This window comes from Quercus suber, unplaced genomic scaffold (genome assembly GCF_002906115.3).
Source record: "Quercus suber isolate HL8 unplaced genomic scaffold, Cork oak 2.0 scaffold_321, whole genome shotgun sequence".
NCBI classification, from domain to species: Eukaryota; Viridiplantae; Streptophyta; class Magnoliopsida; order Fagales; family Fagaceae; genus Quercus; species Quercus suber.
In genome coordinates, this window is record NW_027069775.1 from 642,496 (window position 1) to 654,146 (window position 11,651).

At 37.1% G+C, this 11,651-nt stretch overlaps 1 protein-coding gene across 1 annotated transcript; it reads left to right on the forward strand.

Annotated features, from left to right (window-relative positions):
• The first annotated feature begins 1,175 nt into the window (after nucleotides 1-1,175).
• On the forward strand, nucleotides 1,176-11,444 carry LOC136071512 (F-box/kelch-repeat protein At3g23880-like). The gene is made up of 2 exons (XM_065782928.1): nucleotides 1,176-2,414; nucleotides 11,009-11,444. The coding sequence occupies exon 1, from the start codon at nucleotides 1,199-1,201 to the stop codon at nucleotides 2,411-2,413; it is 1,215 nt and encodes a 404-aa protein (XP_065639000.1). The 5' UTR covers nucleotides 1,176-1,198; the 3' UTR covers nucleotide 2,414; nucleotides 11,009-11,444.
• Nucleotides 11,445-11,651: the final 207 nt, after the last annotated feature.

Here is an 11,651-nt window from a genome sequence, read left to right on the forward strand (position 1 = left end):
AAGTAGTTCAAATTATAGAGAGAATAAGGTATTCCAATGCTAATTGGAAACATACTGTCAAAACAGAGTAGATCACTTCCCAACACATTCCACTTCCTACCAAATTGCCAAAACCTACAAAAGGACCCTCAAAATTTTGGCCTTTTCTACTAAATCCCAACACTAATTCCTACCCACCTATCTAACCATGTTCACCTCGCCTATCTAACCAACCAAAGATAGGATCACATAGAGCAGTATCCCACTTATCACCAGAGATAACACCAAACAAATGAGCAACCTCTTCTCTCTCTTCTTGTAGCCTGCAACCTCAACTTTAAGTGTTAGTATCCATTGCCTCTGCTTTAGGATCAGCACCTTGCCACACTCACAGATTTCATTATCATGCCATTGGAAAAATCCAGCCTACATCCAAAAGTACAATAGAGTCACTATAATAGGTCAAATCAGAAAACTTAATTGGAAGTTAGTTTCAACCCAAAATAGAGCATCACTTTCAACCCATTACATCTTCAGCACATTACATTGAAAGCCATAAATTAAATACGCATTACTCAAAAACTCATCAATTAAATGCACTTATCCAGAAATTTGGACACCTGTAGAACCTTCTGTCAGGGTTGTCAGGTGTCCACGATACCACTAGCACAGGTCTTTTAGAGCAAAAGCATATGGTTGGGCCTCTTTTCTTTAAGCTTCTACTAGTTGATACAGAGCTTGATTTCATGAACTCAAATCGTGAGGATGATGTTTGGGCAATGCTGTGAGAGAGGAGTTGGGATCGTGAATTTAGGGGTTAGGGATTTCAACTAATTTGGGAGCTTTTATGTGAGAGAGGAGCTTTACACACGTGAGAGGAAGTCACGTGAGGCTCGCGTGGGCCTGTTTATGGTGGGAAGCTGAGGTGGAGAGAGTGCACTAACACGTTGCAATAAAGAAAACAATATTTTATTTTGCCGTCTACCACCTAGGAAAATTCTGTCACTGTAGTAACCGTAGGGACCATATTGAAACGCATTTTCCAGAATAAAGACTAAAAATGATAAAAATAAAAAGTAAAGACTAAAATATAAATGGACAGAAAAAATAGAGATGAAAATAGTATTTAAACCTAAATAAAAATCTAAAACCTGCACCTAAGTACTATATATTAGTATTATCGCAGAAGAACTACATCGATCATTACAAAGTACGAACAATGTTGCGAACAATGTCAACAAGCTATTTGCCTGAGGCAATTTTGGAAAATATACTCTCACGCCTCCCACCTAAAACCCTTATTCGTTTCAGATGCGTCTCTAAAACCTGGCTTGCTCTCATTGGAAACCCCGACTTCCTCTCCAAAAACATCCTCAATCACTCCATTCTCGTCCCCAACAACACCGCGCAAAACCCTAATCCTCCCTTCCTCCTCGTGAAAGCCTTTAACAACCAAAAACTTATCTGCAATTTCCTTTCTTATGACACCCTCGACTGTTTATTCCATATCCAGGTCCAGCTTGACCTTCCAATAGTCGCTTCCTGTCATGGTCTTGTCTGTCTCTACGACGGACGGTGCCAAGGTGTCTATCTATGGAACCCCACCACGTCGTCATCGTCATCATCATCGGGACTCAGCCGTTTTCCTCCTCATTGCGTTCCTCCCAACTGGTACGTCAACATAAGTGTTGGGTTTGGATTCGACCCTATATCCAACGACTTCAAGGTTGTCAGGGTTGTGGAAAGACATGCTGTCTTTAACATTTTTGAGAAAGGATTATCAGAAGATATTTTTATGAAAGAAATCGAAGCGGAAGTTTATAGGGTAGGCAGTGGTTCGTGGAGACAGATCGACCTCGGACCTGTCATTTTTGGTTTTCAATGGGTCTCCACAACTTACACGAATGGTTTTCCATGGGTCTCCACAACTTACATGAATGGAGTCTTTTTCTGGTGGACAAAGCAGGAGGTTGGTGACAAAATTATTGCATTCGACTTTAGTGACGAGATTTTCAAAACTACGCCATTACCAGAGATCGGTAATGCTGACACTAATTCCAGTAAACTTACGGTGTTGAACAGCTTTGTTGCTATTTTGGTTATGACTTTCGATCATAAGGTGAATTGGGGTTGTTATGAAAGATGGCCTCATTCTGTTGATATATGGGTTTTGCTTGAATTCGGTGTTAAGGAGTCATGGAATAAGCTTTTTACGATAACAGCCCCATCAACTTGGAGAAGGTCATTGGGGTTTTGGAAGAATGGGGAGCTATTCATAGAGAATTGCTACAATCAGCTGGTTTTGTATGACCCTTTTACAAAGATAGAGAAGAATCTTCAACTTAATGGGATTGAAGAGTATTTTGGTTCGTTTCCAAATTACTTCCAGGTTTTTCCATATACGCAGAAAGAAGATACTGACGTCAATCCTTGAGGTATGGTATAATGTGTCTTATTCTTTCATACATGTTTTGGTATTTGTTTTACATTTTTTTTTCCGGTAGCTGGACACATATGCGTTCGGGGTCAATTGGGTCATGCCAGGTTCAATTGTGGACTTGTTCTTTTGTTGGCATCATTGGCTTGGGAATCATAGTTATGAAATTTGGAATTTGGTTTCAAGTTGTTTAATGTGAACTATTTGGACTAAATGGAATCAGCAATCTTTTGAGGATAATGGGAAAACTGTGGTTCAGTTAGTAGATTTATGCCAATGGACTCTCTTTGATTGGTCTCGATACTGGGGTCTCTCGGATTGTTCTACTCTTATGGATTTTCTTTTGTTTATTAGAATAGCTTACTGGTTGTTTGTGTCTTCCTGTTTCTTATTTCTTTGTTCACTATCGTGACCTCTTTGTATTTTTCTTGCAACTCCTTTTTTAATAATACTTTCTTCTTACTTATCAAAAAAAAAAAAAAAAAAAAAAAAAAAAAAAAAAAAAAAAAACAAAACATGTTTTGGTATTTGTCAGCATTTATTTTCATATTGGATGTTCCTAGGCTGAAATCAGTTTGGTGGAATGACATAAGGATTTGATATTGTGAGCTGAATTTGAATCTTATCCCCATAATGAGAAAGACTGATTGATATATGAGAAGGCAAATGAAGAATTTGAGTCTGTTTGTTTTTGTGATATGGCTGAAATATTAGTTAAGTAGGTTTTACAATGCTATGTCAGATAGTGGTTTAGCACTGTAAGAAGGTGTTGAATTTGTAGGCTTTGGCCAGGGGAAGATTATATTAGATAACTGTATAGGAAATAAGGAATGACTTTGTAGTGCAAGAAACTATCTCTTATGTTTGGATTTTCTGGAGCTTTTCCTAGGGGCATTATTAAAACATTTCATTGTTCTTTCCCTGTCATTGTGTTTCCATCTATTTTTTCTCTGAGATTAATCATTGTCACTGAGACAAGATGTTGGAATCCTAAAAAAGGAACTCTTTGCTGAATTTGAAGCAATTTAATTGTTTTTCATGAAGTGGTAAGTAATAAGCTAGGATGCACAGACACTTCATTTGGGGTGTCATATTTGTGTTGTATTCGTGTCGTAGCTGTGTCCTATCTATCATATTATATTATCAAAAATTTCTTGTGTCACTGTATTGTACTCGTACCCATACCCATATCCGTGTATGTGTATCCTAGGTAATAAGTTACCTTCTTTGTTGTTGGGAAAAATTCTATATAACTGTAAATAAATTTCAGCAAGCACAACAGAAGTACAACCACAGAAGAACACAAAGATTTACGTGAAAACTCTTTCTCCTTGAAGAGAAAAACGACGAGACAAACTTCGAATAATTTCACTATATTAAATAGAGATTACAACACTTAGAGATACAACTTGAGCAAAAAAAAAAACTCTTTTTTTCTTTTCACTTACTGCTCTCTTCCTCACTGTGTCTCTCACAATTTTCTCTTACCCTCTCTATTTTTTTCCTCTCTTTTGCTTGCTCTCACTCACGTAGTTCTTCAAGATTGCAGTGCTCAGTCTCACTTGCTGGGACTTCTCTCTTCACACACTTCTCCAAATGGCCGAATGGCCTTTATATTTCTTCATCCTTTTCTTCTTTTCTTCCTTCAACGTGTCTCACAAGTTTAACATCACATCTTCATTTATGTGGCTTGACTCTTGTACATTCCTTCATAAATGTTGCTGGATTTTTGTACATAATTATAGAGAAAAAGATGAACCCAATTCCTCTCTTTCGGTCAAGCTACTCTAGCAAACCCATTTCACTTTGCTGACTTCTCAGCACTTGTCCAACCACCTCTTTAATGAGGTGTTTTATCAAGTGTGGGCTGGACCCACCGTGTTATGATGCACCCAACAATCTCCCCCTCCAGCCCACTACGGAGGAGATCTTCAACTCAACTCTTTAGTTAGAATCCATGCTGGCCAAGTTAATACTAGACTCAACCTTCTTCATTATTTTCACTAACACTGAGAAAATTTCATCAAAATCAATACCTTTCATTCTTAAATAGTTTACTTCACCTTGGATATCCTTAATCCAATTTCTTGGCTCCCCCTCATTAGAAGTACAAATATTCTCAAAGCTAACTGCTTGATGTTCTTCAGTACACTTCTTTTCAAGAGGTTCAACAATCTCTAGTGGAGGATATTGTTCCCCCTGCTTAAGACCTTCATGATCTTTCACTTCATCATTCATCCTAACATCATGATATTTTTCATCAAATATCACTTCCTTATTTAAATAACTATCAGGTAGAGAGAATTTTACTCTCTTGGCTGCAACATCATTACTATCAACTCTCAACTGTGGAGTTTTCTCAAAATACTTTGACTACATTGGACTTTTTCTTACAAGCCCTCACATAAGTCCTGTACATGCCACAACAAGCATGTCCTCTTGCAATAACTAATGAACTTTTAGAAAGTTTCCATCTTCCATTTCCAAGATGGTTACTATAACCCGCTCGATTCATAGCCAGTGTAAAAAACACATTCATCCTTAAATCTGGAACATGTCGTATATCCTTTAACATCAACGTGCAACCAACATTGGTCTTGATACACACATCACCAATTCTCACAATTTTTGAATAACTTGAGTTACCCATCTTCACAACACCAAAGTTGCCTGCTTTATATGTGATGAACAACCCTTTTATGGGGATAACATGGTGGGAAGCTATTGAATCAACAACCCATTCAACATCATTTTTAGCAACATGCTCACACTTTTACTCTTCAAGAGAGAGCATTAGAACATCCTCATGAAACACAACTGCTGCAGTATTCTTCTCATTCTTATTCTTTTCATCTTTCTCTTCAATTTGTTCTTTATTCCAATGCCAATAGTTTCTTTTTATGTGACCCTTTTTCTCACAATGGAAACATTCTCTCATCTCTTTAAACTGAGATCTACCTTTTAACTGTGACCTGTTATTGGATTTGGCCCAATCATCAAGCCCTCTGCTTCTATTTCTGCCCCTGTTCTCCATAATAAGAGCTTGATCTTGTGCGTTGTTTGTACTAGTATCTCTTTTGCGAACCTCCTCGCTTAGAATCAAATCTCGAATATCATCATATTTGAGTTTGCTTTTCCTTGTAGAATTGCTCACTGCCATTCTCATGGCCTCCCAACTGTTTGGCAAAGAAGTCAAGCCAATTAATGCACGGATCTCATCATCAAAATCAATCTCCACAGAAGACAATTGATTTGTGATGGTGTTAAACTCATTCAAGTGCTGAGCCACAGGAGTACCTTCCACCATCTTTAGATTAAACAACTTCTTCATCAGATGCACCTTATTGTTAGCCGAAGGCTTTTCATACCTACTAGACAAAGCCTTCATTAGATCTATTGTGATCTTTTCCTTCACAACGTTGTGTACAACTGATCTTGTTAGAGTTAATCGTATAACTCCTAGCACCTGTGTATCAAGAAGACTCCATTCTTCTTCTTCCATACTATCTGGTTTTTTCCCCAAAAGAGGAAGATGTAATTTCTTCCCATACAAATAATCTTCGATCTACATCTTCCAATAGCCAAAGTCTGTGCTGTCAAACTTCTTAATTCCTGACGTCTTTTCTTTTTCTCTAGCCATTGCTCCCAGTCGAACCTACAGAGATACAACTTGAGCAAAAAAAAAAAAAACTCTTTTTTTCTTTTCACTTACTGCTCTCTTCCTCACTGTGTCTCTCACAATTTTCTCTTACCCTCTCTATTTTTTTCCTCTCTTTTGCTTGCTCTCACTCACGTAGTTCTTCAAGATTGCAGTGCTCAGTCTCACTTGCTGGGACTTCTCTCTTCACACACTTCTCCAAATGGCCGAATGGCCTTTATATTTCTTCATCCTTTTCTTCTTTTCTTCCTTCAACGTGTCTCACAAGTTTAACATCACATCTTCATTTATGTGGCTTGACTCTTGTACATTCCTTCATAAATGTTGCTGGATTTTTGTACATAATTATAGAGAAAAAGATGAACCCAATTCCTCTCTTTCGGTCAAGCTACTCTAGCAAACCCATTTCACTTTGCTGACTTCTCAGCACTTGTCCAACCACCTCTTTAATGAGGTGTTTTATCAAGTGTGGGCTGGACCCACCGTGTTATGATGCACCCAACAATCTCCCCCTCCAGCCCACTACGGAGGAGATCTTCAACTCAACTCTTTAGTTAGAATCCATGCTGGCCAAGTTAATACTAGACTCAACCTTCTTCATTATTTTCACTAACACTGAGAAAATTTCATCAAAATCAATACCTTTCATTCTTAAATAGTTTACTTCACCTTGGATATCCTTAATCCAATTTCTTGGCTCCCCCTCATTAGAAGTACAAATATTCTCAAAGCTAACTGCTTGATGTTCTTCAGTACACTTCTTTTCAAGAGGTTCAACAATCTCTAGTGGAGGATATTGTTCCCCCTGCTTAAGACCTTCATGATCTTTCACTTCATCATTCATCCTAACATCATGATATTTTTCATCAAATATCACTTCCTTATTTAAATAACTATCAGGTAGAGAGAATTTTACTCTCTTGGCTGCAACATCATTACTATCAACTCTCAACTGTGGAGTTTTCTCAAAATACTTTGACTACATTGGACTTTTTCTTACAAGCCCTCACATAAGTCCTGTACATGCCACAACAAGCATGTCCTCTTGCAATAACTAATGAACTTTTAGAAAGTTTCCATCTTCCATTTCCAAGATGGTTACTATAACCCGCTCGATTCATAGCCAGTGTAAAAAACACATTCATCCTTAAATCTGGAACATGTCGTATATCCTTTAACATCAACGTGCAACCAACATTGGTCTTGATACACACATCACCAATTCTCACAATTTTTGAATAACTTGAGTTACCCATCTTCACAACACCAAAGTTGCCTGCTTTATATGTGATGAACAACCCTTTTATGGGGATAACATGGTGGGAAGCTATTGAATCAACAACCCATTCAACATCATTTTTAGCAACATGCTCACACTTTTACTCTTCAAGAGAGAGCATTAGAACATCCTCATGAAACACAACTGCTGCAGTATTCTTCTCATTCTTATTCTTTTCATCTTTCTCTTCAATTTGTTCTTTATTCCAATGCCAATAGTTTCTTTTTATGTGACCCTTTTTCTCACAATGGAAACATTCTCTCATCTCTTTAAACTGAGATCTACCTTTTAACTGTGACCTGTTATTGGATTTGGCCCAATCATCAAGCCCTCTGCTTCTATTTCTGCCCCTGTTCTCCATAATAAGAGCTTGATCTTGTGCGTTGTTTGTACTAGTATCTCTTTTGCGAACCTCCTCGCTTAGAATCAAATCTCGAATATCATCATATTTGAGTTTGCTTTTCCTTGTAGAATTGCTCACTGCCATTCTCATGGCCTCCCAACTGTTTGGCAAAGAAGTCAAGCCAATTAATGCACGGATCTCATCATCAAAATCAATCTCCACAGAAGACAATTGATTTGTGATGGTGTTAAACTCATTCAAGTGCTGAGCCACAGGAGTACCTTCCACCATCTTTAGATTAAACAACTTCTTCATCAGATGCACCTTATTGTTAGCCGAAGGCTTTTCATACCTACTAGACAAAGCCTTCATTAGATCTATTGTGATCTTTTCCTTCACAACGTTGTGTACAACTGATCTTGTTAGAGTTAATCGTATAACTCCTAGCACCTGTGTATCAAGAAGACTCCATTCTTCTTCTTCCATACTATCTGGTTTTTTCCCCAAAAGAGGAAGATGTAATTTCTTCCCATACAAATAATCTTCGATCTACATCTTCCAATAGCCAAAGTCTGTGCTGTCAAACTTCTTAATTCCTGACGTCTTTTCTTTTTCTCTAGCCATTGCTCCCAGTCGAACCTACACTTTGATACCACTTGTTGGAAAAAGATTCTGTATAATTGTGAATAAATTTCAGCAAATACAGTGGAAGCATAATCACACAAGAACACAAAGATTTACGTAGAAACCCTTTCTCCTTGAAGGGAAAAACCATAGGACAAACTCTGAATAATTTCATTATATTAAATAGAGATTACAACACTTAGAGATACAACTTGAGTAAAGAAAAACTATCTTTTTCTTTTCACTCACTGCTCTCTTCCTCACTGTATTTTTCACAATTTTCTCTTACCTTCTCTATTTTTCTCTTCTCTTTTGCTTGCTCTCACTCACGCATTTCTTCAAGACTGCAGTCCTCAGTCTCACTTGCTAGGACTTCTCTCTTCACACACATCTCCAAATGGCCGAATGGCCTTACTTTATATTTCTTCATCCTTTTCTTCTTTTCTTCCTTCAATGCGTCTCACAAGTTTAACATCACATCTTCATTTATGTGGCTTGACTCTTGTACATCCCTTCATAAATGTTACTAGACTTTTGTACATAATTATAGAGAAAAAGATGAACCCAATTCTTCTCTTTCGGTCAAGCTACTCCAACAAACCCATTTCACTTTGCTGACTTCTCAGCACTTGTCCAACGACCTCTTTAATGAGGTGTTTTATCAAGTGTGGGCTGGACCCACGGTGCTATGATGCACCCAACATTTGTTTCCTTTCCTTGATTCTTGGGAGCTGGGTTTTCTAGTGAGGAACCTTCCCTCATCCACAAGACCATGAAATGTAAAATTGATTTCTCCATATCAATTATGATAACAAGTCAATTATGTTCTTTTGCACTTAACAATAGTGACTGGCTTTAAAAACAATTCAGAGTAGGACAATTTGGACTGTAATTTCCATTAAGAACTTTGACTGTTTTTTGTAATTGAATATGAGAAAAGTTGAGGGAAAGGATTACTGTGGTTCAGATTTTATGTTGATCATATATCACTTTCAATGAGCTTATGATTCATTTGATGGTTTTTTATAGTGTGTGCCTCCAACTTCTTTTAGTTCTCTATCTGATTTTTCCTTTTGTTTTGCTGTATGTTCTAATATATTTCTCAACTTCTAGAGCACACTTGCCTAAAAAAAAGTACCAGAATATACGTATATTTATTGCTTCCCATATCTACAAGATGAGAATGAACTATGAAGTGAAATGTCGTTCAGAATAAGGGAGAGTGGGGTCTTAAAAGAGCAAGAGACATGAAACTGAAGCTTGAAATTGAGCTTGGTTTACTGCAATATTTTCAAGAAGAAGCTAGAGTCCATGGAGTAATTTTGGAATGATGTAGATTCTACTAAAGTTAATCTGGGAGAAGATGATAATCTGGTCTGGTCTCTTTCAATAGCCATGGTTTTTGTGTTAATAATTATTATTAGGCTTTGAGAAAAGGGGGTGACAACGATTTCCCACGGAGATCTATTTGGTGTGTTAGAGCTCCAAGATGGGTAGCTTTCTTTACTAGCAGTAGGACAGCTACAAAGGGTTAAATTCTATCTATAGACAATTTGAGGAAACAGCACACTAAAATTCTAGTGTCATTTTTATCTGTGAGGTTTTGAGAGGTTCTAGTTGCATGGATTTCCTTTGGAATGCTATTTTGGTGGTATTTGTGGACACTGAGCTAGCGCAAGAAATTATAGGGCTCTTAAATTTAGTCTTATAATGGAACTCTGCTATCTGCAAGACTCTAGCTTGAGATCCTCAAGAGAGTTTGGAAGGGTGAGACAAAGAGTGGAGAAGTGAAGAGGAAGTGGAGGTCTTTGAGAGTTTCTTAGGGAAGTTTGAGGCACGTTTGAGAAACAGTTGCCTCTGCATTTTTGGGTTTGAAAATTGGAATTACTCCAGCTTTGGTGCTTTTTTATTGAAGAGTTGTTTTCTTGTAGAAGGGGAAGTTGTATATGCAATCAAAGAATAGCCTTTTTGGACTTGAGATTCTGTTATAGCTTTGAAATTGAGGGACACTGAGTAATATCAAAGCTATGCTATAAAAATTATTAATCTGAAGCCATAAAGCTATGAAACTATGAAACCACAAAGCTATATAGCTTTGAAGCTATTACTCAATCGCTTGACACTGTGTAATTCTGTTTTAGAAGGAGAACTTGCATATGCAATCAAAGAATATATTTTTGGACTAGAGATTCTGTTATAGCTTTGAAATTGAGGGACACTGAGTAATATCAAAGCTATGCTATAAATATTATTAATCTGAAGCCATGAAGCTATGAAACTATGAAACCACGAAGCTATATAGCTCTGAAGCTATTACTCAATAGCTTTGACACAGCGTAATTCTATTATAGCTTGGCAATACTGTTTGTCAAAGCTATAACATTGCATAGGTTTCCTATTAGGGAAAAAAATTGCATAGGTGTTTGGACTCGAAATTCTGTCATAGGTCTGACTTGTTTTAATCCTGTTATAGCTTTGACATTAATTGCTTAGTTTGTAACTCTGCTTGTTGGTATTATTTCTATATTTACTGGATGATTGCATTTTTCTTATTTGCATAATTCATTTTGATTAACATGTACACAGTAATAAGTACATCCTAGTAATAGAACCACATAGTTTTACCTAAGAGAAGCCAAATAGTTTCTAAAATTTCTGCCTTGTCATTCACTATGTTATCTATTTTAGGGATGGACTCACAAGGAGACATGTTATTCTACCAAACACAACTACAGAACATGGTGTTTCACCATTTGGGGTTCATAGCCATATGGTGTTGTGGAGCTTGTAACTAGCTGGTTGGGCAAGTTCAACAAACACAGCACTACGGTGATTTGGAACATGATCCTTCATTGCCTTATGTGGGGTATTTGGCAGAAAAGGAGTGTGTGCACATTTGAAGGGAATGAGAGATCAATTTGTGAATTGAAGCTTTCTTTCTTCTAGGCTTTGTTTGAATGGACGAATGGTGCAGGTGTTTTTTCTTTTAATTAGTTCCCTGATTCTCTTGATTGTTGTACTCTCATTGCAGTTTAGTTTAGGCATTTTGCTGGTTCCATATTACACTACCTGTGTGCTTTGGACTTTGGTTCACTCTATTATTTCTTCGTTTTTCAATGAAGTTCTCTACTTTTCCTTTTTTTTTTTAATAAAAAAATTCTGATTGATATATGAGAAGACAAGTAAAGAATTTATGGCTCACTTTTTCTGATCTGGTTGATATGGCTGTAGCATTAGTAAAAGTGTAAATAGAAATGCTAGTTTTTGGAATTTTCCTAATTCAAGGGACATTAAAGCATCTTTGCCCTAGTTTCTTTATACATTTGTGGTT

Coding starts and splice junctions, on each gene's coding strand:
- LOC136071512 (XM_065782928.1), top strand. CDS start 1,199: ATGTTGCGAACAATGTCAACAAGCTATTTGCCTGAGGCAATTTTGGAA.